General features: G+C 58.5%; 4 protein-coding genes across 5 annotated transcripts; all 4 read left to right on the forward strand.

Moving 5' to 3' along the window:
• The first annotated feature begins 259 nt into the window (after nt 1–259).
• On the forward strand, nt 260–7,565 carry ARHGDIA (Rho GDP dissociation inhibitor alpha). The gene is made up of 6 exons (XM_030231935.2): nt 260–393; nt 4,043–4,252; nt 4,596–4,679; nt 5,144–5,220; nt 5,397–5,460; nt 5,931–7,565. Exons 2-6 carry the CDS (start codon nt 4,063–4,065, stop codon nt 6,128–6,130), a joined length of 615 nt encoding a protein of 204 aa, XP_030087795.1. The 5' UTR covers nt 260–393; nt 4,043–4,062; the 3' UTR covers nt 6,131–7,565.
• Nucleotides 7,566–10,085: 2,520 nt separating this feature from the next.
• P4HB (prolyl 4-hydroxylase subunit beta) lies at nt 10,086–17,913 on the forward strand. Its single transcript, XM_030232483.2, has 11 exons — nt 10,086–10,301; nt 10,544–10,750; nt 11,501–11,634; nt 11,836–11,973; nt 14,166–14,270; nt 14,549–14,674; nt 14,911–15,111; nt 15,330–15,450; nt 15,656–15,837; nt 16,253–16,339; nt 16,874–17,913. The coding sequence occupies exons 1-11, from the start codon at nt 10,145–10,147 to the stop codon at nt 16,958–16,960; spliced, it is 1,545 nt and encodes a 514-aa protein (XP_030088343.1). The 5' UTR covers nt 10,086–10,144; the 3' UTR covers nt 16,961–17,913.
• A 2,115-nt stretch (nt 17,914–20,028) lies between these two features.
• On the forward strand, nt 20,029–21,925 carry PPP1R27 (protein phosphatase 1 regulatory subunit 27). The gene is made up of 3 exons (XM_009094518.4): nt 20,029–20,453; nt 21,361–21,511; nt 21,683–21,925. Exons 1-3 carry the CDS (start codon nt 20,240–20,242, stop codon nt 21,804–21,806), a joined length of 489 nt encoding a protein of 162 aa, XP_009092766.2. The 5' UTR covers nt 20,029–20,239; the 3' UTR covers nt 21,807–21,925.
• Nucleotides 21,926–22,112: 187 nt separating this feature from the next.
• On the forward strand, nt 22,113–24,118 carry MCRIP1 (MAPK regulated corepressor interacting protein 1). 2 transcript variants are annotated; one of them, XM_050981535.1, is made up of 5 exons: nt 22,113–22,309; nt 22,382–22,500; nt 22,599–22,697; nt 22,806–22,907; nt 23,718–24,118. In XM_050981535.1, exons 1-4 carry the CDS (start codon nt 22,302–22,304, stop codon nt 22,868–22,870), a joined length of 291 nt encoding a protein of 96 aa, XP_050837492.1. In that variant the 5' UTR covers nt 22,113–22,301; the 3' UTR covers nt 22,871–22,907; nt 23,718–24,118. The 2 variants fall into 2 exon arrangements, with proteins under 2 accessions (XP_050837492.1, XP_050837491.1); XM_050981534.1 differs by having other exon boundaries at nt 22,806–24,118.
• Nucleotides 24,119–27,401: the final 3,283 nt, after the last annotated feature.

Below are 27,401 nucleotides of genomic sequence, written 5' to 3' on the forward strand. Positions count from 1 at the left end.
TGGGCGCCGCGCCCCGTCCGCTCCCACACATACCGTGATGCTCTGCGCCCCTCTGCTGTGTCCCGGTCCCGGTCCCGGTCCCGGTCCCGTCCTGCCCCACTGGTCCCGTTCTGGCTCCCGGGCCTCTCTCCGTGTCCCGATCCCTGTGTGCCCTGCCCTGCCGGTCCCGCCCCGCTCCGCCTCGCTCCCGCCTCGCTCCCGCCCATCCGCTCCGTTCCGCCCCGCCCGCGCGCGCCCCCCCCGGGCCAATCAGCGCGCGGTCCGCGGCGGAAGCGCGGCGGCGGCGCGGCGGCGAGTAACGGGAAGTGCCGGGCGTGTCCCGGAAGTGCGGGGGCGCGCGGGGCCTGGGCGGATCCGCGGCGTTGGCAGCGCAGCGCGGAGCGAGCGAGCACGGTACGGCGGGAGCGGGCGGGAGCGGCGGGCGGAGGTGCGGTTCGGCGGGCAGGGCCGGGCCGGGTGCGCCGCGCTGGCTGCGGGCCGCGGGAAGGGCCGGGCGCTGCCGAGGGGCGGGTTCGGGGCCCCGGGTGCCCTTGCGCGACCTTCCGAATGCTGGGGCAGCCGCCGCCCCCGGTGGGGCCGTCCCGGAGCGGAGCGCGTGGGGCGAGGGCGGGGCGCGGCGGCCCGGGCGGCCCGGGTTCCCCGCAGGGGCTGGGGCGGCGCTCGGCGGGCCGTGCCCAGTGCCCGGGTCTCGGTCCGAGGGCCAGTGCAGGGGATCGCCCGGCCCGACCCGTCCCGGGGTCGGCCGTGCCTCCGGCACGTACGGGCTGTCCATAAATGGCCGCTGGGCACGGAATGAGGAACTGGGATTCGGTACCGGGGTCGGGCTGCTCCGTGTCAGGGCAGGCCCTTCCACCGCGACCGCCGCGGGCCGGGTGCACCTCCAGCCCCGGCGCGGGTTTGCACGGGAGCTGCGGTTCCTGCGCTGCCCTGCCAGCATGGCCCCACCGAGAGCAGCGGCGTTTTCCCGAGAGCTGGCTGAGAGCCGTGACTGCCGTTTGTTTGTGGTGAGAAAAGCCCACGGCCGCCCTTGTTCACTGGAGGGTTTTGGGTTCACTCTGGTGCTCCGGCTGTCCAGGCATTTTTCCGGTGTGGAGGATCTCATTCCCTGACTGCAGAGTGGCGACAGTTTCACTGCTGTGAGTTCGGCTGCTGACACACAGGGATGGGTCACAGTCCCGGCTCCAGGTACCCACGGTACTGGTTTCATCCCTGGTGCAGCACTGCCAGCAGCCTTCATGCTTCTGGAGTTGTTTGTGAGCCCTCAGTCTGGCTCTGCACAGTTCACCCCTGTAGGTGAGCAACAGGTCAGGGATATGTCCGGGCTCCCGGTCCTGGCAGAGCAGCAGGGACAGGGCCCTGGAGAAGCACTCACTGCTGGCTCACATTCCAGCGAGTTCTCCGGGTGGCTGCGCGGGAAGGAGGAAGGGTGGGGACTGCTGGAACTGGCCGTGCAGTCCGAGGCCTGATGGGTGTCGGAAGCTGATGAGCTCATCTGACATACTCTGACTAATGCTGGCTTCGCTGCTGCCCTGGGATGGGATTCCAGGAGTCAGTGTTCCCACTGTGTGCCTGGACACGAGCAGGGATATTCCCGCTGGTGTTGCTGCCTGGCAGGAGGTGGGGCTCTCGCCTTGGCTGCTGCAGCTGCTCTGTCCTGCACAAAACATGCTGAGAATCCGGAAGAGTCTGCTGGGTTTAGGGAGCAGTGAAGGCAGAGTGCAAATTCCCAGGTAGGGATTCAGCCTCCTGCTGCCTTCTACAGCCTGCTGAGATCCTGAGTACCTGCTGGGAGCTAGGGTCTGTTTCTGAAGGTCCAGGAGCCCTTCTGTACCCTGCTTCCAGCACAGGCTGGGGTCCCTTTCTGCAGCCCTGGCAATTCCTGGGGGGCTGTGCTGTTCCACAGAGCAGGGGGATCCCCAGGACCTGTGAGTAAGCTGATAGGAAGGGTGAGGGCTGTTTCCCCAGAGCCAAGCCCAGCCTGGCCTGCAGTGCTGACTGGAGTCATGCTGGTTCTGGTCCCCCATGGTGTTTTCAGTCCTGGTGGGCTCCTGCCACCTTAGAAATCCCAAGAAGGTTGGAGTGGGTTGTGATTAATCTGTATGCTGGGTATGCATGATTCTTTAGCTCTGGGTCACAGAAGTATGGCTGGAACACAGGAACATGACCAAAGAGCTGGGGATTTGGGGTTTTGGTTGGCTTGGGCTTTCTTCTGTGTCCTCTTGTTGTGGTTGTTGCTAAATACCAGTTTGTGGCAGGGGCTCCTTGTGACTCTGGTGGAGATGGGGCTTGTGACGCGTGGGAGAAAACTGTCACCATTGTGTTACCCCAGGGGCTCAGCTGTCGAGGAGTGGCAGCTCTGTGCTGACACCAAACCAGGGCATTTCCAAATTGCCCAGGAGAGGATTCTGGCTCTTGGAGGTGACCAGCTACTGGCAGTCAGGGCTGTGAACGCCGAGGCTGTTCCCAGTCAGTGCAGCTGTCTCCTGGCCACGGGAGCTGCGCTGGGACTGGTGCTATTGTTCATGGCTCCAAGAACTTCCAAACTTCAGGAGCAGAGGCTGCCTCATGGCTCCTGCTGTCCTTAATCTGGCTGTCTGTGAGAGATTTTGTCTCTGCTTGGTCTGAAAATTGGAAGGTGGAGGGTGCCTGTGGCTGCTCATACACAGAAGTGTACCTACCACTGCTGGAGATAGGTGTGTGGATGCTAGTGGATCCTCTGCCATTAGTGTGCTCTCACAGAAGGCTCAGTCACAGAATTTGGGAGTCACCACAAGTTTGGGACTTTGATTCTGTAAAGCTGAAATTCTGTCACTTTCCTGGAAGCAACAGGTATCTTCAGAGCAAGGTGTGAGAGTTAGAACAAACTGTGGCCCATGGGAGGTATAATCTAGGCCAGAGGTGAGCCAAAGGACATGAGGAGGGGATTGGGCAGGATGCAGCGAGGAGATGGAGCAGTGCAGGGTGTGTAAGTGAGCGTTTGCTCAGTGCTTCTGGGAGTCCTCAAGCCTGGCAGCTGTTTGGGTTTGATATAGAGACACGGGCGTGAAATCTCGTCAGTTGTTCATCTGTGACATGAGACTAAATGCCCTTTTGGAGACAAATTTCCACATCATTCAGTGTGAGGATGTTGGAGGATGCCATGTGGAAGGGCCAGCTGTTTGTTGTGCAGCTACAGCAGGAAAAGCTCCTGGCACAGATGCTAGATGCCACGCAAGGCCAGAGCCCTGGTATAGCCCCATGGTGTCCCTTCATCCCCCAGTGCCTTTCTAAAGGTGTGCCAGAGTGTTCTGAGGCTTTAGAGAGGCCAAGTTGATATTTGCCATAGGATAACCCTTCAGACAACATGCCCTGTGGAACCAAGAGTTCCTGAATGTGTCATTGGCTGTTACTGAGGATTTTAGTGGAGTGTTGGCATCACCTTTGCCTTGCCCTTGGTGTGGCTGGGCATTTCCTGGGCAGAGTCCTGGGCAGGTTCCACATCTTGTTTGTTTCATTGCCTGTTTCCCTGGCTGTGTGTGCCACAGATCCTTGCAAAGGGCTGAGCCAGGTGTCTCATCCCACTCTGCCAAGGCACAGAGCACTGACGTGACAGTTACAAAACATGGGGACCAGATCCCAACAGAGGCTCCTGGCATTCGTGCCAGTGGTGAGACAGAGGCCTAGTCTTAGCTGGAATCCTGTTGTGGAGAGCAGAACTGGGTTTATTTGGGGCTCTGGCTTATTCCAATTGAAAGCCTCAGCTGGTTGGTCTTGTGGAGGAGAATGCCTTCCCTATGACTTTGGGGTATTTACATTACAAGCAAAGCACTGAGGTTGAATTTTTTCTCACTCTTGCCTGGGCCTCTGTGGGCTGAAGATGAGACCTGGCCTCTGGAAGGTTCTGCAGGGGCTGGGGGCCCTTGGCAGGGCTGTGTCTCCCAGGGGGCAGGGTGAAGGGCCCCAGTGAGAGTGGGAGCCTGCAGAGTGACAGCAGAGCAGTTCTGGGGAGCCCTGCTGCTGGGATGACTGGTCAGGGCAGTCACACCTCTCCTCTCTGCTTCAGTGTGGAGCACGTGTGCCAGGATGGCGGAGCAGGAGCCAACGGCAGAGCAGCTGGCCCAGATTGCAGCTGAGAATGAGGAGGATGAACACTCTGTCAACTACAAGCCACCTGCCCAGAAGAGCATCCAGGAGATCCAGGAGCTGGACAAGGACGATGAGAGCCTGCGCAAGTACAAGGAGGCCCTGCTGGGCGCCGTCACCATCAGTGCAGGTGAGCCCTGGCACAGGTTGGTCCCTTCTGGCCTTGCCTCTGCTCCCACGTGGGAGCTGTTCTCCCAGCTCAGTGTTTGGGCAGGAGCACAGCCCAGAGCACGAAGCTGTGTCTGTTCTCCCCCGTGCCCATGGCTGGCCCGCAGCATTAGGGCTCAGGGACTGAAGGGTGGCACTCTGCCCTTGTGGGCTGGGCCTGGTGTAAGGGGAGCCCTGACCCCTCCACAGTTGGAGGCTGGTTTTGCTGATTTTTGTGCTCTTTCAGGAAGTTATCTGGAAGGAAAAGGAGTTGTGTTGACCGGTGTCGGGGATGAGTGTTTAACAGCTTTTTCTCTTGTCTCTAGATCCCAATGCTCCAAATGTGGTGGTGACCAAACTGACCTTGGTCTGCGCTACTGCTCCAGGCCCCCTGGAACTGGACCTGACAGGTGAGCTGGGAGGGAATGCCAGCCCTGCTCCTGGGCAGAGCTGGCAGGGGCACTGCTGGCAAGGTAGGTGAGCCTTCCTGTGTCAGAAGGGCTGGCAGCAGAGCACAGTGCTTGGGCCCCAGCGGGTTCTGTACCTGGAGCCCAGCAGCAGTTCCGTGACACCTGGGTGTCGTGTAGAGGTGTGAGGGGCCAGATGGGGCAGGCAGATTCTTCCAGCCTGCATGGTGACGTTCATGGCAGCTTTTAAATGGTGACAGTCTTGGAGCAAACATCTGCAAAGAAACAGCCTGGAATTAATTGCAGAGTTGTGCTTGCAGTGTCCTGTTGCAAGGGCATTGCTAGCCTGGCTCCGGCAGCAGAGGGGGCCCTGGAGCTCCTGCCCCAGCTGCTCGGGCCACCGAAATTCACCCCAGAACACAGCACAGCATAAAGGAGCTCTGAGCAACCCTCTCCTGTTTCTGTAGGCGATCTGGAAAGCTACAAGAAGCAAGCATTTGTGCTGAAGGAGGGCGTGGAATACCGGATAAAAATCTCCTTTAGGGTAAGGATTCCGATCTGGAAACGGAGCAAATGGAACACCAGGCTGCTGTAGTCCCAGCCTGGGGAGTGCCCGTGCCCTGCAAGTGGGGTTGTGCTGAAGGAATGGGCTCTTCCTGCACGTGGGGTGGGCAGCATGTATGGAGACGTCCTGCTCAGTCCCTGCTCCTCTCTCTGCAGGTAAACAGGGAGATTGTGTCAGGATTGAAGTACATCCAGCACACATTCCGGAAAGGTGTGAAAAGTAAGTGCTTCTCTTGACTTGGTGCTGTTCTGTGTGACTGAGGGCTTCCTGCTCATCTTGCTGCTGTGACAGGGGCTGCCCAGCAGCTCCTCATGGGAGGGGACAGTCCTGAGTGCCACAGGCCCATGGAGCTCTGTGGAGCTCCTGGGCCTGCAGTGCTGGGGCAGCCTGTGGTCCTGGCTGCACTGCATGTGATCCCAATCCCCCCCCAGCACGTTTACCCCCTGAGTTTGGCAGGAAGCAGGTCACAGCGGGCAGCACTGCCAGTCACTCCCCCACAGGAGGGGCCCATTCCTGGGGGGAAGGGAGCTCGGAACTGGGTGAGATTCCGATTGTTACAGCTGCTGTAGGGATTGTTGTAACAGTAACAGACCTTTCCTTTGCTTCAGCCTTGCCCCAGATGCAGGGGAGGCTCCTGAACCTCTTGGTGCCTCTATGAAGCCTCCACACACCTCTTTTTGTCTTTTTAGTTGACAAGACCGAATACATGGTTGGGAGCTATGGCCCCCGAGCAGAGGAGTACGAGTTTTTGACCCCCATGGAAGAGGCCCCGAAGGGCATGCTGGCCCGGGGCAGCTACAACATCAAATCCAAGTTCACAGATGATGATAAGACTGACCACCTGTCCTGGGAGTGGAACCTGACCATCAAGAAGGATTGGAAGGACTAGCCCTTCCTGAGGCCAAACCCCAGAGAGCGTGAATCAGACAGTGGCTACCGTAGAATTCCCCCCCTGTACCAAAGTGCTGACATTGGAACCCTCTTACCTGTCACCCCCTTTTTCATTTGACCAGAGAGCTCAGTTTTTTATGTGCCCCCTCCCCAGAGAATTGCTGAGTGCATTGACCAAACCATGCTGTCTGCATCTGGTCTCCAGCTGCCCGTCCTGGGGCTGTGCTGCCCCAGCACTGAGGGGAGTGCCCACTCCCTTGCCAGGCCCTTTCTTGCTTCCCACCTTCCTTTATCCAGGAGGTGCCAAAGGGGTGGAGCCCCTGTTAGGATCCTGTGCTTGGCTTTCCTGCACACAGCTCAGGGTAGCTACTGCCTCCAAGTAGCTGAAGAATTTTGGTGCCAGGCAGCTGTCAAATCAGTTTATTGGCTCAAGTGTTGTCTGCCTGCCCTTTCCGCCCTGTCAGTGTCCTGGGCAGCTTCATTTGTGGATGTTCCCTGTAACCATGATGCCTTAAATGTGTAACATGTATCCTCTAGGGAGGGGGTCCTGCCTCTGTTACACTTTTTAAACGCCACCTGCCCTCCCCGTCTGTTGGCATGGGCTCAGCTTCGTCACGCCCCTCATGTGTTATTAGGAAAGATTCACAACTTCCCACTTTGCTGCTGGTCCGTTCCTCACCCGAGACAGGACATCTCCAGAGGAGAGAGGGTGTGACATCCCGGGTGACACCTGGCCGCCCCCTGGCCTGGCTGGCCCCAGCCTGGCCTGCAGAGCCCCCTCAGAGCTCTCTGGGTGCCCTGTGGCACAGGGGGGCTGAAGGGCAGGGCGTGCAGGGGGCACCAGGGCTGCCATCACCTCACACTTCTCACTGCAGCCCAGGGAGCTGCAAAGCACTGAGATTCCAGGACAGCACCCGCCCTCCTGGCTACTTTGGGCTGAGGATGGATGAGTCTGTCTCTGCAGCTGCTCCTGATGCGATCAACAAAGAGCTTGCGACAGACAAGTGTTCTGAAGCGGTTAATGCCTTATGTATCTGTTCTGCCTTTAAAATCTGTGCCTGGCCTGTAGTTACTGCCTTGACACTCGGCCCCCGTGCCTGACGCAGACCCGCAGCGTGCCGGCCCCACAGCTGCAGCTCTTGGGGCAAAGCAGCCCCAGGGCCCCACAAGGCCCTGGGGCTGGGCAGGCGTGTGCCACCTCTGCAGCCCTCCGATCTGGATCTACCACACTGAGGTTAGAACTGGGACCAAGTACGAGTGGCTTCTCATAGCTACGTCTTTGCCTCTAACTGCCCTCGCCCTGCCCCTAGAGAGGTTTTTTTGTTAATTTGATTTGGTGCGTATTGTCTGTAAGTCCTAGACCCAGGTTAACAGGTTTGGAATCATCGTCTGCTTCTCCTTTTATGACAGTTAAATAAAATCTTTGAACTGACCGTGTACTGTCCATGCTGGATCTTCAGCATGAAGTGGCTGAATGGGATTTCTGGAGACACCTAGAGTGGGAGAAGGCCAGGATCTCTGGGTTTGCTAGAATGTGAAACGGGATCTGGGACAGGAGAGGCCCCGTGGCAGTATGTGTGCAGGATCTGTCCCTGGCTGTTTGCCCTGTTTTGCACTGCCCACAGCGTGAGGGGTGGGAACATGTGAGGCTGTAAAAACAGGGATTTCCAAGGAGGGCCTCTTGCCAGCAGAGGAGCAGGCAGGCTCTGAACCCACAGCACGACTGCTCCAGCTGCACACACAAAGGGAAATTCCACTGCAGTCACAAGAATGAGGGAGGTGATTAGAAAACAGTCCAGGAGAGGCAGCAGATAAGAGCCTGCGGATGTTTACAGAGCATGTGGCATGTTTGTGTTAAGGATAAAGGAAAGTGTAGCCATTAAAGGCTCTTTACAGAATCCATGGTGTAAGAGAACCTGGAAGAGGGGCCTCTGGTCAGACTCGTGAAGGTAACTGAGAACTCCGTCGGCTCCCTCTTGTATTTGGAGCTCACAGCACAGGCCCCATCCTTGGGCCTTGGAAAAAATGCTAAAGGAGATGATGGAAAGGACAAGGACTGAAGGCAACAGTCCATGCTGGGTAGGAGCTGGCTTGTGGCCAGTGCCCACACCAGCAGGCACATCACTCATTCTGCTGGCTATGGAGAACAGCCCCCAGCCCTCTGCACAGTGTGGGGCCGTGGAGGGCAGCATGGGGACTGGAGCAGGGAGCAGCCCGCACCCTCAGTGTGTCAGTTAGAGCCCAGATGTGCCTGATAGCTGAACAAAGGCCCCCTGTGCTGGCCCCCAACAGCCACTCTGCGGGCAGGGGATGAGCACCCAGCTGATGCAACCCCAGCGCTTTGGCAAGAGTTTCCACACCCAGGGTGTCAAGGTTTCTGTTAGATCGTTTTACCGTGGAAGGAGGCCTGGAAGGGCAGGACAGCTGTGCTGTGCTCCAGCTTTGGGGATTCTCTGCCTCTGTTCTGTGGCATGTTCCTCCGGCAGGGTGACAGCTGGGCTCCTGTGCCCGGTGCGTGCCATGAGTGCACTTGGGAATGGGTGGCTCCAGTCACAGGCTGGGTGGGACAGACCATTCACATGAATTGTGGTTCCCAAAGTAAAGCCTTAGCCCCTTCCAGGTGATGCATCTTTAGAACCTCGGCCAGAAGTTGTGCAGGAGCAGCCCAGGCCATTCCCCTTTTCCAGCGCTGCAGCATCTCTGTCTGACACCACAGCTCTGTGTGAGCAGCTGAGTCGGAGCAGCAGTGGTCCGAGGTGGCCTGGACTAATGCAGCGCTGATTCCCTGCCAGCCCAGCCCTGGGTGGCCGCTGTGCCCTCACCGTGTGCTCAGCTTTGCCTTCCAAAACCTCGCTGGACTCTCCCAGGGCCTGACAAGAGCGCGTGGTGTGGCACCGGCCGCAGCTCCTGAAAAGGGAACAGCTCCTGGCAGCACTCGGATACTCCGCGGGGAGCTGGCGAGCTCCGGGCGCGGCCCCTGCCCTGAACACAGAGCAGCGGGTTTGAGCAGCCCCGGGCTGGCGATCCCCGGGGCGCGGCCCGCAGCCCGGCCCCGCTCCGGCCCCTGCGTGCGCGGGAGCGGCGGCGCCGGTAGGCCGGCACGGGCAGCGCCCGGGGCCTTCCCCGCCCGGCGCACACCGGCAGCAGCCGGGACCCTCGGCATTGCCGAGGCAGCACAGGCAGGCCCGAGCGACGGGATTTTGCTCTGCCAGGGTCACCGGGCTCCTCCGTGCCGGATCCCGCCAGGCTCCGCAAGGAGCCTGCACTGACTGGGAGCTGCACCGGCACTGCTCGGCTCCTCGCCGGTGCCTTCGCCGTGAGGGCGCGTGTGCCGCGGGGACGCCAGCGCCGCCCGCGCTCCCGGCCCATCTCCGTGACCGGCGAGCTTGCAGCAAAGCGAAGCGGCCGTGCCAAGCCGCAGGCGGACCGGTGCCGGGCCCGGCCGGAGCCCAGTGCCGGGGGACAGACAGGGTTGGGCGGGCAGCGCTGCTGCCGTGACCCCGAGGGGAAGGCTGTGTCTAGGGGAGGTACGAGCGGAGGGGGAGCGGACCGGACCGGACCGGACCGGACCGGACCGAACCACGGCCGCGCCTCGCGCGCCGGGCTGGTCACGTGGGACGCGCGGCCCATTCAGGATTCACCACGCGCTCGTGGCCGGGCGCACGCGCACTGCCGCCCGGCAGCACTTCCCGAGTGCCACGTTCGAGGGCAGGGGCCACGCAAGACGGCGGCGTCGACCAATCGCGAGCTGCATAGCGGAGAAAGAAGCCAATGGAGGCCTGCGGGCGGGGAGCGCGGCATACGGCCAACCCGAGGAGGCGGCCGAGGGGCGTGCCTGGATAGCCAGCCAATAGACGGTGCGCAGTGGCCGGGGCAGCTGCGCCGGCCAATGGCAGGCGCGCAGCGCAACCAATAGCGCGCGGCGGCGGCTGGCGGGGGGCGGGTTTATAAAGCGGAGGCGGTGCCGCGGCCGCGCGTCCGAGCCAGCCCGTCCCTGAGGCCGCCATCAGCCATGGCGGCGGTGCGCGCTCTGTTCCCGCTGCTCTGCACTGCCCTGCTGCTGCCCGCCCGCGCCGCCGCCCAGGAGGAGGAGGATGGCGTCCTGGTGCTGCGCGCCAACTCCTTCGAGCAGGCGCTGGCCGATCACCGATACCTGCTCGTCGAGTTCTGTGAGCGCGGCGGGGCCGGGCCGGGCTGGGGGGAACGGGCGGGCGGAGACCGAGGGTGCGGCCGGGGACGGAAGGGTCGGGCCGGGGAGAGGCGCTGAGGGACGGGCACCCCCGGGCGAGTGTGGGGCCGGGGCGAGGCGGGGGTCTGCGCGGCCCCCTGGCATGCCCCTCCCCGGGGCTCCGTGAGTCCCGGCGGGTCTCGGTCGGGGAGGCCCGGCCGCCGCTGACGCCCCATCCCGCAGACGCCCCGTGGTGCGGGCACTGCAAAGCGCTGGCGCCCGAGTACGCGAAGGCGGCGGCGAAGCTGAAGGCGGAGGGCTCGGAAATCCGGCTGGCCAAGGTGGACGCCACGGAGGAGTCGGAGCTGGCGCAGCAGTTCGGCGTTCGCGGGTATCCCACCATCAAGTTCTTCAAGAATGGCGACAAAGCTGCGCCCAAGGAGTACACGGGTGAGGAGGGGCAGGACGCAGGTGAAGCGGGCCTGGATGCGCCGCCAGGGTGCAGAGGGCAGCAACGTGGCGCCAGGTCCCAGCGCATGGCCCCGCGCTGGAGCTGTGCTGTGCCTGGACAAGGTCCACTGTGACAACGACCTGGGAATGGTGCTGGGCCCGTGGGGAACAGCCAGCCTTCAATGGCCTCTCTCTGGAGAGATCCCTGAGGGTCAACCAGAGTGGAGGAAGTTGCTTTTAGCAGAGTGACTTGAGCTTGGTTTTTTGTGTGGCTTAACTTGACTCAATCCTTTCCAGAGTTGGAAACACACCTGGGCCATTGAGTGAGGAGGCAAACACGGGGTGTGGGAGGGCTGCAATGAAGGCCAAGACAGAATTCAGCTGAGCCAGGCCACAGAGTGCTGGTAACAGAGGGTAACATCCAGAATAGAGATCTTGGAAGGAAAAGGTGCTGTGATAGCATAAGTAATACTAAGGTCATGGAGAAGTGCTGCATTGCTGGTCAAAGTTTAAGGACGGGGGCAGGAGGTGAGAGGAGAATGGATTCCTGGGTGTCCCTTGTACCTTGACTTATCAATTAGGGATAAGCTTAATTACCCTGTGAGTGAAAGGGAAAGAGTTGCGCAAATGAGATCTTGAGTCTTGCTGATCTCTTGACCAGCTGCTGAAAGATCTTCTCTCTCAAAGCTTGAGGGTTTTGTGCTCTTGGCCTTAGCTGGGGGGAAAGTGACTCCTTGTTCTCTCCTGTAGCTGGCAGGGAGGCAGATGACATCGTCAGCTGGCTGAGGAAGCGCACGGGCCCAGCTGCTGCTAGCCTGGCTGATGTGGCTGCTGCTGAGGCACTGGTGGACTCCAGTGAAGTGGTGGTGATTGGTTTCTTCAAGGTAGAGTTTGTGTTTCCACTGGAGATGGTCTTGTGTGTGTCCAGGGTCTTCCCTGCTCCCTCCTGGCTGGGGAAGGTTCTGTGCCTTATGCAATACTTGCTGTCTTGCCTTCCTTGAACTTCCAGTTCTTTGGGCTGGGCCCTAGGATGTGAATGCTTCAGGTGATGTGGCTTCTCTGAGACGCCTTTCCTTGCTCCCCAGGATTCGGCATCAGAGGCAGCAAAGGAGTTCCTGCAGGCAGCAGAAGCTGTGGATGATATTCCTTTTGGGATATCCTCCAGTGCTGATGTCTTCACCAAGTACCAGATTAGTAAGGACAGCGTCATCCTCTTCAAGAAGGTACTGGCTGGTGCCAGGCTTGGGTGCCACACTGGGCTCTGCTGTCTCTTTCCTTTTCTTTATTTAGTCAAACTCCATCAAGGTCAGTCCTGGATGAAACAGCAAGGGCCCCATGCTGCTCTTGGTGTAACCGTTCTTGGGCTTCAGAGCCTGTGGCCTCTTTGTGGGCTAGGGGCACCTCAGGGGCCCACAGCGTGCAGCTGTGTCAGTCTCCCAGCCCTGTGCTGTTCTCCCAGAGCTGCTCGGATTTGGGTGCAGGTTGTTCCTTCACTCACTTTCCTTTTGCCCAGCTCTCTGCAGCGCAGCAGTGGTCACAAAGTCTTGGACAGGCCCAAGAGAACAGTAGATGAGCTCTCTGGCTGCCTTAGTGCTGTTTGGTTGTGTCTTAGCAGAGTTGTTTTTCATTGCCCACTGCTGACCTCTGCTGCTGTTGCTCCCTGCTGTGTCCGAGATCTGCTCTGCCTCACTGCTGTGGGTTCTGCAGTGCAGGGATTCCAAAGAAGCTCCTAAGAGGATTTGCAGTTCCAGCTGACTGGGCTGGGGCAGTGGATTATGTGCAGAGGGGTGCTGACTACCTACAGAATCACAAATGCCCTAATGGAGGCATGAAAAACCCTGTCACTGGGGTGGATTTCCAAGGCTGAGCAGACAAGAAGAGGTTCTTAAGGTTTGGTGGCTCCTCACCCAGAGGTGCTGTGAGGCAGGACAGAGTGCTTTGGGTTCAGATTTACTACACCTGTAATGTCATCAATTGTGACTTTGCTCAGCCTGACCTAACACCAGACTTTCTTTTGTTCACCTGCAATAATTGTTTTATTATACTATACCTCTGACACTGTAGTTTTTTTTTATGGTGATAGAAGCTTGTAGACTTAAATTCTGAGTCAGAGTCTCTCAGGAACAATGTGGCTGAGGAAATATCTGGCTACTGAACTCAAAATGCATTAGCAAAATGGGGGGAGAAGGGAGGGAGGAGTGTTTTGTTCTTGTCTCATTTGGTAGTTGTGTGCTATTGCATGAGTAGCTCTGTGTGTCAGCTTTGTGTGCCCCACTGTGGGCAGAGTTCTGGGCCTGGCAGCCTTTTGTGTGTGCTGGGAACAGGAGTGACCATGCTGTGCCAGGCTGGGGCGGGGAGGGAGTGCTCAGTTCTGTGGAAGGAGCAGCCTAGATCTGCCCAGCCACTGGGGCTCCTCTGTGTTCCTGTGCAATGGCATGGCAGTGCCATGGGAGTTCCTGGATAGATCTACTCTGAACCAGCGAGAAAAGCAGCACCCACAGTAATCAAACACCAGGACAGGAGACCTTGATGGCCTGTTTTGGTTTTGGGCTTTGGCTCCATACCCTTAGTTGGGTCTGAACTGAGAGGGTTTGGCTCATTGTTCTTCTCTTACTCTGTGAGAGTTGTCCAGACTTGCACAGGCCCTCACACAGCTGTCCTGATGGTGCCGAGGCAATCTGCAGAGCTCCTCAGAGTGTTTGTGGAGCTATTTTCCAATGCTAAATGTTTTCCTCAGCTTTTCCATTGAGGCTGGTGTGCCTCCTCTTAACAGAAGGTTATCCAAGTCCACACTCTTTCTTCTGTCAACAGCTTGAGTATGGCCTTGCCAGGGCACTGCTGTGCCCTTCTGCACATCCTCCCTCTAGCCTTGATGTGCCCTCTGCAGCTGTTGCTGTTTCAGGCTGCTAGAGGGCTCTGGGAATCCTGCTCAGGGATGACATGGGTGATGGCCCTGTAGAACAGGACCTGGCATCTCCAGTGTGATGTGCAACATGTGCTGTTGTCCCTAGCAGAGACTGGAATGAATTCCCCAGAGCTGAGGAAGTAACTGTTTGCTGTCAGACGTTCCCAGCACTGTGTGGCTGCAGTGTCTGCTCTGGCCATTGGCTGCTGCAGGGCTGGAGACAGCTGCTCAGGGTTCTTCTTGGTGACTTGCACCATTAATGCTCTCACAGTGGTGCAGAGCAAGGCTGAGATCAAACCTGGCTGTTGTTGCTGCTTACCTTCTGGTGGGGGCTGGTTTAAAGCTTTGCTTGCAAGGAAGAAGGACACCTTGATGCAGATTTTATGTGTATTTGGTAACCTTGTTGAGATGGAAGTCTGTTCAGAAGGAGTGCAGCTGAGATCCCTTGGGGCAGTGAGAGATTTGTGTGGGATGCACAAGTGTTCTAATGAGAAATGTCTGTTCTTGCAGTTTGATGAAGGCCAGAACAACTTTGAAGGGGATCTCACAAAAGATAATCTGCTGAACTTCATCAAGTCTAATTCATTGCCTCTGGTCATAGAGTTCACTGAGCAGGTGGGTCTTCAGATGTGTGACAAGGCTCTTCCCATTGCTGCTGCAAGAATATAGCAAAGGTCCAGTTGTAGACTGCCTGGTCATGTTTTATTGTGGAGCTGACTCTGGGGGAATGGAGGAGTGGGAAGGACACAGAATACAGGAAGTGGGAGCTTGCTGTGCAGAGCAGTCCTGCAGTATTGGAGGGTGCTCTGGGCTGCTCAGCATAGTGGAGTTAAACTGGTCTGGATAGTGATTTGCCTCTTTTCCAAAAATAAAGTTTATTTTTTACTCCTCAGACTGCTCCTAAAATATTTGGAGGAGAGATCAAGACTCATATTCTGCTTTTCCTACCAAAAAGTGTGTCTGACTATCAAGGGAAGCTGGACAACTTCAAGAGTGCAGCTGGGGACTTCAAAGGGAAGGTGAGCTGGATTTCTTGGATCATGAGCTAGGAGACCACCTACCTCCTGCAGAGAAGTGTAGCACTGTCTTTATCCATGGAGCAGCTGTGGAGGAGGACTTTAAGCCAGCTCTCTCCTCTGGGACAGGGGAGGAAAAGAGCCACTTCAGCTACACTTGGTGTGAGCATGTGTGTGAAGTGTCAGTAGCTACAAGGTACTCGTGTTTACCTCCTACATTTCCCTGTTTTCCTCCCAAGATCCTCTTCATCTTCATAGACAGTGACCACAGTGACAACCAGAGGATTTTGGAGTTCTTTGGCCTAAAGAAGGAAGAGTGCCCAGCTGTACGTCTGATCACCCTGGAGGAAGAAATGACCAAATACAAACCTGAATCTGATGAGCTCACAGCAGACAAGATCAAAGAGTTCTGTAACAAATTCCTGGCAGGCAAGATCAAGGTATGTGGATAAACAGTAGTGGTGGTGAACAAGGTAGCTGCTATTCCCACTGGGTCAGGGTGGGAAGGAGACTCTTTGTGGGAGAAGAGGAAGTGACAATTCATCTGTGACTGAGGCACCAGTGGAGTGGTGAAAGGTGGCTTTTCCAGGATGTGTGATTGCATGATCAGTCCGAGTCGCTATGTAGCAGTTTGTCTGAATTTCACTTTTTATTCTAGCCCCACCTAATGAGTCAGGATCTTCCTGAAGACTGGGACAAGCAGCCTGTCAAAGTTCTGGTTGGGAAGAACTTTGAAGAAGTTGCTTTTGATGAGAATAAGAATGTCTTTGTGGAGTTCTGTGAGTATCTTTCTACAGCTGATTCTAAGTAACTGGTGGGAAAGGATTGCCAAAACAATGTGTGACCAGGATTAGGGGAAAAACCTTTTGCAGTCTGGGCCCCAAAAGCAGTGCCTTGGTTGCAGAGATGTGTGAGAACTGTCTGTCTGGGGAGGAGTGGTACCTCATTAGATTGTTGGTGCAACTGTGTCTGTGTAATTAACAGATGCCCCGTGGTGTGGTCACTGCAAGCAGCTGGCCCCAATCTGGGACAAGCTGGGAGAAACCTACAGGGACCACGAGAACATTGTCATTGCCAAGATGGACTCGACGGCTAATGAAGTGGAGGCAGTGAAAATCCACAGCTTCCCCACGCTCAAGTTCTTCCCTGCAGGCTCTGGCAGAAATGTAAGCAGGCAGCCAGGCTGGCAGCCACTAGCCAGGGAGCACGGAGCTCGCTCTGCTCAGGACTGGGGGAGGGATCTGCATCCTGTGGGCATGGAACACAGCGAGTCTGCAGGACACCCACGAACCTTTGTGGGGTCTGGGCTGTAGGGAAAGAGTATGGGGGGCAGTGGGAAGTGGGATGGGGAAAAGAGGGAGCATAGAGACAGTGTGCTCATCTGCAGGCTATTCTTTCCTCGCAGTGATCTCTGAAGTCTAGTGGCTGAGCTGTTTTCCTTCGTCTCATATGGGTGAAGGTGAATTTTTAAATTCCCTTTTGCTTGGCATGTTCACTGTTGCTCAGAAAGAGAATTCTCCTCTCCAGGGGTGTGGGTCTGTAGTGCCCATAACCAGCATCCTTGGTGTTTTCCCTGTGTAGGTAATTGACTATAATGGGGAGAGGACATTAGAAGGCTTCAAAAAATTCCTGGAGAGCGGAGGTCAGGATGGGGCAGCAGCTGATGATGTGAGTAATGTGCATGGAGTACTCTGGGCCTTTGGGAACAGGGAGCGTGGTTCTGTGCCTGAATCCTCAGTCCTAAATAAGATCCTGTGTTGTTCCATATCAGGAGAGCATACTGCTGGTGAGCAAAGTGCCCACATCAGTGTGATCTGTTCAGGGGGCTGTGGGGCTGCACTGGGCTCCTTTCCTGGAGAGCACCCTGTGGGTGTCAAGTAGCACTGCTGGGGCACTCAGCACCTGGAACTGGGCTGTGTGATCAGTGCCACATCAGTGCCTGTGTATCTGCTTGGAAGCTCTCACCTGCTGGGGGCCTAGGGAGGGGAGGGAGTGTGGAGGTTACTACAGGTGTACAGGTGCCATTTTCCAGGCCTTCCTAATCCTTAATGTCCTCAGTCTGGAGCTCTTGATAGAAGTCTCTGGTTGTTTTGTTAGCATGGCAGCAGAGAGCAGTGAACAGATATGGGGTGCTGCTCAGTGCTGGGTTCTGGGTCTGCCTCATGTGCCAGAAACCCGGAGCTGTGTCTGTAATCACCACAGGATCTGGAGGACCTGGAGATGGATGAAGAAACTGAACTTGAGGAAGGTGATGAGGATGAGCAGAAACTCCAAAAGGATGAATTGTAAAGAGAAGACTGATCTACATCACCCAAAAAAAATCAGACACTAAATTGGCTGCTGTGATGCAGCCCAGTGAGTCAGAAACCCATTAAGATTTAAAGCAGAAGGTAAATGACTGGAAATCCAGGGATTGGCTTCTAAAGTAACACTTTACCCTCACTTGTCTGTACACTTACCTTTTCTTTCTTTTGGCTTTTGAAAAGGGAACTGTCACTAGGGAGCCAGCCCAGCCAGCTGGGCTCTTTTTTCTATTGTGATGTACTTTTTTGTACACAGCTTTTGTCTGGAGAACTCTGTTCTTCTGGGCAGCAGGAGGTTGTGAGGTGGTACCAGGAGTTCAGTAGCCTGACAATCTGGAGCCTTGCCACTAACATCTTCCAGACAGCTTTTTTTTTTTTTTTTTTTTTTTTTCTTTTAAAACTAAAGCCCCTAATTGATTTCTGCACCTGGCAGGGTCCTTAATGGTGTCAGCTGTTCTTCCCTGGAGCTGGCCTTCAGTATATGTGGGGGCAGAAGGCTGATGGCTTCCTGGGAAAAGGTGTATGCAAAGGTGCTTCTCTTTGTGCTAGCCAGACGTTTCCTTTCCCTTCTCCTTTAAGACACTTGGAGATTACTATTCCAAACTCCTGGAGGGGTGGAATACTGTGTGCACTGGCTGTGGCAGGCTCTGAGGGTGGAGGTGGCTGCTGGCTCACCAGCTGTGTTGACATCCTTTTGATCAAAGACAAGAGTTGCAATCCCTTTCATGAATTATTTTGAGTGGGTTGACCCGGCAGGTGGGTGGTGGGGGAGGGCCTGATAAACAGATCAAACAGGACATTTGCAATTACTGGGGTTTGGGAATGTGACTGAGGGAGCGCCTCACAGGCCTGAGCTGCATCAGGCTGGTTCTTAGCATTCTGCTACAATAACATTGGTACTGAATTTGATGGCCAAATAAAGTTGAGATTTTAATACTATTATGTCTCTTTGTCTTTATAAGAGTGTAGAATATTTGAACCTACCCTGGAAGGGGAGATCAGAGTTGTAGGATGATTCTCAAGGGACTCTGCTGCAATGGGATGTGTGTCACTTTCTCCAAGTAATTAGTAAAGGAAAAGAACATTCCAGTGCCTGTGTCCTGTTCGGATTCTGGGGGCTGGTGCAGGTGTGAGCAGGCCGTGGCTTGGCTCTGAGAGTGTGCAGCCCCTGGGCCAGCTGGCTGGGCTGAGGGGACATTGCTCTGCAACAGGGCACGTCAGGGCTGCTGGGCTCTGCTAGTCAGGCTCACATGATCCCCTGAGCCACGCTGCTATTTCCAAACCTGCTGCTTGCTGCTGAAGGTATTTTGGTTAGAAAATATGCTATAAATGTCACAGGGAGGGCATGGTGAGGCTAGAGGACAACTGGGGGCACCTCTCTGTCTCAGCAGGTGGGATGTGTACTGGAGCAGTGGCACAGGGGTGTTGGACAACACTTGTGTCTGTCTCCAGCTCCAGCCTTCTCCTGGGCCCCAGCAGAGCCCTGATGTCGTGTTCCCAAACTTTGGGCACAGCAGCACCAGGGCAGGGGCTGAGCAGGCCCCCAGTCACCACGGGATCATGAAGGGCTGTCCCTGACAGAGCAGCAGCTAGGTGTGTGTGAGACCTGTACCTGCAGACCTTTGAAGCCACCTCCCTCCAGGGCTGCATGACTGAAGGTAGGCAGTGGACACTGCTGTACCCCACAAAGTCAGCAGTGCTGGTGGCCTGGGCTGGTTGGTGACAGCTGCTTTGTCTTTTGGAGTAAGGAGGAAGGGAATCTCACTAGTGAAGTTCCACTGACAGCTCCCAAGGAGCTGTCTAGAATTTGACTCCAATAGGTCTGTTTTGCACTGCCAGTTGAACTGTGGCCGACTCTGAGCTCTGCAGTGGCTCCCCTCTTCCTGGGCAGAGACCCACTGTGCCCAGCTTAGAGGAGGTGCCTCTCCTAGCCCAAGGCTCCCTGTGGCAGGGCAGGAACTTAGCAGCCATCTGATGTACATGCCTAACTGCTGTTCCAAGAAAGCAGGCTGGAAGTGTTCTGTCACCAGCGCTGAGCTTGGATGCCCTGTGCTGTTCTCAGGGTCATCCACAAGCAGATGCTTGGCCAAGAAATCCATGCATTTGCCAGCAGATAAACAAGTGCAGGAGTTCTAAGGTGTGTGCCTGACTGTGCTGCTGGGGTCAGGGCAAGGGTCTGCAGCAGGAGGGGCACAGTGAAACCCCTGACTCCTAAAGCAGCACAGGGTTTTTTTCTGACACACCTGCTGGGACAATCCCACTTAGCATGACAGAGCACAAAATGCTTAAGTGTCTGACATGCCCAAACTTTGATGGGAGAAAACAGTGGTTGCTTAAACCCTTGCTGGACCTGAATGACTCCTCTGTGGCAGATGGTTGTTTTGACAGTGTAGCTGGAGAGTATCAGAGGCAGGAGCTGTCTGGTGGTGGTGCTGTTCTGCTGTTCCTCTAAGGCTGCTTCTGTGTCTCAAGTAGGACAAGGAACACCAGGGACCAGCAGTGCAGGCTTCTGGTTCTATGCCTGTCTTGGGGTTGCCAGCAGCACCTCTGTCCCCACAAGGGCACAGGGGCCATCAGACACTCAGGCTGTGCTCCCTTGCTGGGCTGTGTGCTGTCACAGTTATGCTGGGCAGCACAGCTCCTCCTGCTCCTTTCAGGTTGTTCTCTGCAGCTACAGGAGGGTGACAGCTCTGGATGGGATTGTGCCTGCAGCCCTGGCACACCCACACTGCACTGGCCAGCTGGGACACGAGCGGCCGGTGCCCTGTGTTGCTGTTTGTGCCCGTGCCCCTTTCCCCAGAAGGGCTTGATGTTGGGAAATTGCTTCCAGGCTCCCCTGAAGGGCTACCCATGCAAGAGTAGATTTGACCCTTTGGATGGGCACATCAACAGGTGGGTGGTAAGATGAGACACCAACTTCTGCCCAAAAGTGGGAGGCTGCAGGCCCGGGCGGCTCGATTACGAAGCATCATGGCAAATAGCATGAGCTGCATGTCCCCAAAATAGCCCAGGGCAGTCTTTATAACGTGGTGATCCCAGAGAACCATCAGTCTTGGGCCAAGGGCCTGTGGGTGAGCTGTGAGGGCCGGTGCCACGTCCTGCATGTGACCCAGGAGTGCGGGAGAGCACGGCGGCTGCCGCGTCCCTGCGGCGTGGGGACACGGACACAGCGGGCCAGCACAGATCTGCAGCCAGGAGGGCCTGTGAGGGCAGGAGAGGAGGCAGCAGGGCAGCGAGGGGCTGGGCTGCGTGCTGAACAGCCCCCATGCCGCTGTGCCTGAAGGCTGCCGTCAGCATGAGGGACTATTGCCCCGCCGTGCCGCGCTACGGGCGGTGCACGCCGCGGCTGAGGGCCTCCCGCACCGTGCGCTTCCCCAACGACGTCGTCTTCCAGGACCACATCAAGCAGGGGGACCTGGAGCAGGTGGGCAGGTTCATACGAGCCAGGAAGGTGACACTGGACACCATCTACCCTTCTGGTGAGTGTTGCTGGTCGGCAGAGCTGGGCAGAGCAGCAGCACAGCCTGGGGGCTGTTTGAGGGACACCCTCAGCAGAACTGGAGCACGCTGGGCCCCTCAGCAAGGAACAGTGCCCAGCAGGGCCCAGGAGCCCCAGGGTGGCCCCAGCATCTGCCCTCACCAGCAGAGTCAAAGGGGGAAAGGGGGAGCCTGGCCCCTGGGGTGCCTGTAAGGCACCATTGAGCCCCCATAGTGTGGTGGGACCCCAAAGGGCAGCAGCAAGCACAGGCTGCGAGCTCTGGGCAGCACCCTGGCACTCCTGCCTTTTCCCCTGACTGGGGATCTGCATTTGTTCCTGGCTCTGCCTGTTTCTCACAGGCACTGCTTGCTCCCTCATGTATGTCTGGCTCTGGGGACTTGGGGAAAGCTTCGTGTTCTGTGTGCACAGCCTCACCAGAAACTGTTTATGGAATGACTGGATCTGTACAGGCTGATGCAGAGCCCAGATCTGTCCTTTTCTTGTGCTTGGCTTCAGCTCTCACAAGGCCATGGAGAGAGACTCAAATGAGCCTTTGCCTTCTGCCCATAGTGATTATTTGTTAGTGATGGGCTTCCAAACTCAGGCAGAGCCTGACACCAGAGACTCTTCTTGTGTCTCCCTGTGAGTCCTGTACAGGACTCAGAGCAGCTGCTCTAAGGAGCAGTTCCCCTTCCCTCCCTCTCTCCTGCCTAGCTGGGCCAATGGGTGCTGCACCATCCCAGACAGGGTATTCATGCTGCAGAAGGGCAACAGGAACCCACAGCTCCTCTGGCTTCCTCAGTCTGTGTTCCTCCCTGAGAAGGAGAGTGCCTGCACCCCTCTCCTGAGCTGTGAATTCAGCGTGGAGAGCCCTTCCCGGCCAGGGCTAACAGCCCCTGTCCCTCCAGGCATGGCAGCGCTGCATGAAGCCGTGCTGACGGGAAACCTGGACTGCGTCAAGCTCCTGGTGAAATACGGCGCTGACATCCATCAGAGGGACGAGAACGGCTGGACGCCCCTGCACATGGCCTGCAGCGACGGCTACGCCGACATCGCCAGGTACGGCCGTGGGGGACTGGCAGCGCCGTGCTGCCCGCGCATCGTGCGGCTCCTCGGGCTGCCCGGTGCTGGCGCGGCCCCTGCGGCTGCTCGGGCCGGGCCGCTCCCGGCCGTGGAGGCGGCGGCACCGGGGCTGCTTTGCCCGGCCCGGCTCAGCTCCGCGCCCTGCAGGTACCTCCTGTCCCTTGGGGCCAGCCTGGAGGCCACCACGGACGACGGGGAGAAACCCTCGGACCTCATCGACCCCGAGTACGAGGACCTGGTGCAGCTCCTGGGAGGCGCCGCGCTGCGCTGAGCCGGGCACGGCCAACACCGAGCGCCTGGGGCCGGGCCGGGGGGCTGCGCCTGCCCGGGACCGGGGCTGCGCCCGGGCTGGGCCCGGGCAGCCAACGGGCAGCAGCGCCCGGTACTGCGAATCGCGAACCACTTTGTACTTTTCCAATAAAGCATCTCGGTTATCAACTCCGGTACCATCTCCGGTACCACCTCCGCCGCCATGTCCGGTACCGCTGGGGCGGGGCTGTGCCGGGCGGGGGGCGTGGCCAGCGCGGTGCGCATGGCGGCGCGGGGGTGTGACTGCCGCCTGGTGGGGCGGGGCTGCGCCTGCGCGCTGCTGCGCTTCCGTCTGTGCGGCTGGCACAGGCGGGAGGGCCCAGGTGAGGGGCGCGCGTTGCCCGGCGACGGGCGGGGGGCGCCGCGCGGCCTAGCCCGGCCTCGCCCTCGCCTTCCTCCCGCAGCCGCGCCGAGCCCCTTCCGGCCCCGCCGAGCCCCGCTGAGCGCCGCTGCCGACATGGCCAGGTGAGCCCCGCCCGGCCCCGGGCCCAGCGCCGCCCCGGGCCCGGCTCAGTTCCCCTCGCGCTCCGCTTGCAGCTCCCCCGTCTCCCGGGTGGTGTACAACGGAAAGCGGAGCGGCGGCCCGCGCTCCCCCGGCGCCGGCAGCGAGATCTTCACGCCGGCCCACGAGGAGAACGTGCGCTTCATCTACGAGGGTGAGCGGGGCGGCGGCCGCGGGGCGGGGGGGCTCGGGGCGGCTCGGGGCGGCCGAGGCGAGCGGCCCCTGGCCCTGGCCCTGGCCCTGTCCCTGCAGCCTGGCAGTGCGTGGAGCGCGACCTGCGCAGCCAGATGGGCTCCGAGCGCGGCCTGGTCGAGGAATACGTGGAGAAGATGCCGAACCCCAGCCTGAAAGGTGCGGGGGACGGGGGCACCGCGCCGGCCGGGCCGGGCCGGGCGTTGCGCTCTCCAGGTGGGGGCTGTGCTGCCTCTGCCCCCAGAATCTCTCCTGTCTCCCTTGCAGCGTTTAAACCCGTCGACCTGGGTGATCTGAAGAGGAGGAACACACAGGATGCAAAGAAGTCCTAAAGCGGGTCTTCCCCTGCGGGTCGGCTGCTTTCCTGAGGTCCTCAAGCAGATTTAATTTCAAATTTTGTGTTGATTTCTTCCTCTGGTCTGTCCTTCTAAAAGCCCGCGGGAGAGCCAGTCAGCTCTGGGGCTCTGGGGTTGGCTCTGAAGCTGCCTGAGGTTGAGGATGCTCAGGGCCTCACTGAGACTGCCCCGAGCCTGTTGCAAAGGATTCCAGCCCCCCGCTCATAGCTTTCTCTGGCCTCAAACTGCCCTTCCCCACTTCATGCTGAGCAACCCGATCCCCTGTTCCCCTCCTGTCGCTGCCCTCCGTGCCAGGCTGGGCAGGGCCGAGGCAGATGTGCTGTTGGATCGGGCAGCACGGGGTCTTGCTTTCCCCTGTGCACCTCAGCTCCACTGCTGCTGGGGCTGGCCGAGGGTAGGTGGCACAGTCGAGTCTGTTCCTGTGCCTCCCGACACAGGGGCAAGCCCTGTCCAGCCCCGTTGTGCAGCTGAGAGCTGGGAAGCCATAGCAAGGCTCCTCCCAGTTCCACTGTGGCAGCAAGTTGCTGCCTGGGCTGCTTGCTGCCAGAGCACGTGGGCCACATCTGAGGTCATATTTTCTACCTGCTTAGATCAGGCCTGGTCCCTGTGGTGCTGGAGGGGAAGGTGTTCCTCTCCCTACAGATGGAGAGGTGGAGTGTCAGCACTAGCCCCAGGCTTCTGAGAGGTGCTCAGAGGGACCTAGGCCACCTGCAGCCCCTCAGGAGAAAGTGGCCGTGGGGGCAGCCGTGGGGCTGCACAGAGCAAGGCTCAGGAGCTCCTTGCCCTGGCAACGCTGCAGTTTTGTACTAACACCATTTTCCAGATGCGCAAACCTTGGAAGACACCTGGCCCCTCAGCTCGCCCTGGGTGGCTGCAGAACTGGAACCACACCAGGGCACTTCCTTAAGCCACTCACTCCTGGCACTGCGTGGATGGTTCCTGTGTCCTTGCCTGAGCCAGAGAGAGTGACTGGGTCAGCTTTGCCCACCTGAGCTGCTGGGCTGCTCCGTGGGGAGAGCTGGCAGCCCCCTTGCCCACCTGAGCTCCGAGCTGGTGGGGATGGGGCTGCCAGGCCCGTGCAGCACCAGTGGCTGTGGGGAGGGCTGCAGGGACTTGGGGCTGCCAATACCTTTCCTTTGTTGATTCCTTGAGTTGTACTGTACCCTTTCCTTTCTGTGGTATGTCACTTGAGGAGTGTTGTAAATAAACGCTGGTGTCCTTTTGGGGCTGCCTTGGTGTGGTGCTGCAGCCTGGCCCAGCTCTGGGGCGTGGACGAGGGGCAGAGAGCAGGAGCTGTGTTTGTTTTTTGCACTTGCTGGGCTGTTGGTTCCCCTGTGGGCAGGTGCAGCGTGTCCGTGGCACAGTGCCCTTGGGCTTGGGCAGCCAGCATCCCGGGAGCTGTCGCTGCACCCAGGATTTAAATGTTGAGACTATTAATACCCTCAGTATCCTCTTCCTTCTCCTGCTTTAATGGCATTTAGGCTATACTTAGCATTGCTAGAATTTCTGCTTGAGTGCATCTTGACACTTGCCTCAACCCTGTTTACCTTCCATCATCAAAACATTCCTGCTGCTTGGTTCTGGCACAGCAAGATGGGAACTCAGCCCCTATTGCCTCACGAGCCACCCCAGGCCCTGCATCCCTGCAGCTGCGGGCAGTGGGGGACAGAGAGTGATGGTGTCACTGTCACAGCCTCTCTCCTTTCACTCTTCTGGTGGGATAGGCCCTGTGGTGTGTTCAGGGAGCCTGATAGGCCAGTGGGTGCCCTGGCTCAAAGCCCTTAGCAGGTCCAGGACTGTGTCCTGTGTCCAGGCAGGCTGCTGTTCAGCTGCCAGGGAGCCCAACACTGCCCCCCTGTCTGGGCACCTATCTGGGGCCATCCCAGGTCTGCAGGACCCCTGCATGCCCCTGGGCACAAGGGCTCCGCTGCAGCCTCACCAGCCTCTGCCTTGTTTTCCTCTTTTCTTGGGCACAGTAAAGCCAGAGGCAAAGCAGCTGCTCAAGCTCTAATGAAATGTACAAAAAACATTCTATAAGCAGGTGATTTTTATAAAGACTGATGCCAAATTGCAGGGCAAGGATGGTGAGGCAGTAGCGGGAGGTGGTGGGTGTTAGGGGTGTGAGGAGTGAGGCCACAGGCCAGGGAAATCAGGCTGTTTATCTATAAAAATCGACCTCATCAGGGTTTATTTCCCTGTGCCTTGGACACAGTGCTCTTCATTAGATTAAAGGGTGGGAGGAGGAGAGGAACGTGTTTGTCATCAAATTAGGTGGTGGGGAAGAGGCCTGGCAGCAGGCAGAATCGACTTAGGAGACCAATTTGTGCTGCTCAATTCCCTTGATAAAGTGGGAATTTTCCTGCGAGGCGCCGCGCCTAGGGGTTGGCTGTGCTGGGGTGGGGGGCACTGCCCGCCGTGCCTGGCTGTGCTGGGGTGGGGTGGGGGGCACTGCCCGCCGTGCCTGGCTGTGCTGGGGTGGGGTGGGGGGCACTGCCCGCCGTGCCTGGCTGTGCTGGGGTGGGGTGGGGGGCACTGCCAGGCACGGCGGGCTGTGTCAGGAGGGCACTGGCTGGGGGACACAGCCCCGGTCACCAGTCTGGGGGTGAGGAACTGCCTCAGCCCCATTCCATGTCTTGGGACCAACTCCACAGCCAGGGGCTGGCTCCATGGCTGCGCTGTGCTGTCTGCAGAGTCTCTGCTTAGGGCAGAGAGGTTCCAGCACGGGCTGCCTGGAAAGGCAGGGGGTGCTTGGGTACTCCATCCCTGGAAACACTCAGTGCCAGGCTGGACGGGACTCTGAGCAGCCTGGTCTGCTGCAGGTGTCCCTGCTCGCTGCGGGGGCTGGGCCAGGGGACATTCAAAGGTCCCTTCCCACCCAAGCCATCCTGCAAGTCTGGCCAGGCTGCTGTCAGCACCTTCATCCCTCTGGATTCCAGGAGCAAGCGGCTCCCGTCGGGCAGCTGAGGGCAGCGCCTGCCTGTGTGCGTACACGTGAGTGTGTGTGTGCGCGCACACGTGTGTGCATGTGCACATGTGTCAGTGTGTGTGTGGTATATATGTGTGTATGGTACGTGGTATACATGTATGTATGTGTGTGCATGCGTGCATGTGTGGTGTGTGTGTGTGGCATACGTGTGCACACGTGTGTGTGCATGTGTGGTGGGGCTGTGTGTGTGTGTGGTGTATGTGTGCACACGTGTGTGTATGGTGTTCATGTGTGTGTGTGTCTGTGTGTGGTGTACACGTGTATGTGTGCACACACGCTTACAGGCTGCGCTGCCTGAGCTGTTCCTCGGGGTGGGGGTGCCCGTGCCCCTGGCAGGATGAGCACGGGTGACAGCACTGCTGGCAGTGCCAGGCCAAGGCAGGCAGAGGTGCCGTTCCAGCACCTCTGCACTGATGGGAAAGGATGGTGCTGCAGTCCCACAAGGGCCTGCAGTCCCACAAGGGCCGTGTCCTTGGGCCGGGGCCAGCCCCACTTCCAGGGAGGTGCCAGGAAGCGCTGTTGCCTCCCAACCCAGCCATCCTGGGGGCTGTAGTTACTGTAGCTATTGGGAGCTGCTGGCCAGAGCAAGTGGGAGCTGGAGGTGCCTAGGGTCCAGGGCTGCAGTTTCAGCCCTGCAGCACAGGTAGTGCCCAGCTCTGGGACACACCTGGCTGGCACAGGCGCTGTGGGACATGGCCTGGTGCAGGCAGACATCGTGTGGTTGCACGGGGCTCCTGGGCACCAGCAGACACCATCCCTCCTTGGGACTTTTGGGGGTTTGTGGGACATGGGGCAGCGCTGGGGGCTGCCCCTCAGCTCCAGGGGACACAGGACATATCGTCAGCACGCCCATGGGCTGGGGCTGGCTTGAGGTCCCTGAAGGGTCCCCATCATTGTGTGATTGGTCTGGGAGCCAGCCTGGCCCCAGCGGGGTTGGGGGTCCGTAGTGGGGTGTTGCCACAGCAACGCTGGAGCAACAGGCACAGGGCACAGCTCCGTGCCATGACCATATTTACCTTCCCAGAAACTGCTTGGTGCTCCAGCAATTTGCCTCAATTAGGCTCGTTACCACGTCAGGAAGGCCGCAGTGACGGCAGCGGCTGTAGGGCCGCTGGCTCCGCGGGGGCTGCCGGGGCCGCTCTGGCACCATGGCTGTGAGCGGGGCAATCCCTGTCCCTCCCTCTGTTCCTGTTCCCATCCCTGCACTTGGGGGCCTGGGCAGACCCCCATCACTGTGCTCCCCTCCCCTCGCCCGTTCTGCCGGAGCCCCAGGGTGCTGCTGCCCCCGCCCCACAGCCCCGAGCCCGCAGCCCAGACCCTCTGTGCCCCGTCTCTGCTGCTCCTGTCCCCGCTGCCAGCGCTGCTCTGCCTCTCGGGCGCCGGGTCCTGCTCGGCCAGGGCAGACGGCAAGTTGTCGAGTAAACAGAGGAAAATTACTGTGGGCTGGGCTCTGCTGCCAGAGCCAAGCTCTGCGTGGCCCGGGCCATCGCTTCTTTGGCCGTGCCATGCCAGCCCCGGCGG

The sequence above is a fragment of the Serinus canaria genome, chromosome 18 (assembly GCF_022539315.1).
Source record: "Serinus canaria isolate serCan28SL12 chromosome 18, serCan2020, whole genome shotgun sequence".
NCBI classification, from domain to species: domain Eukaryota; kingdom Metazoa; phylum Chordata; class Aves; order Passeriformes; family Fringillidae; genus Serinus; species Serinus canaria.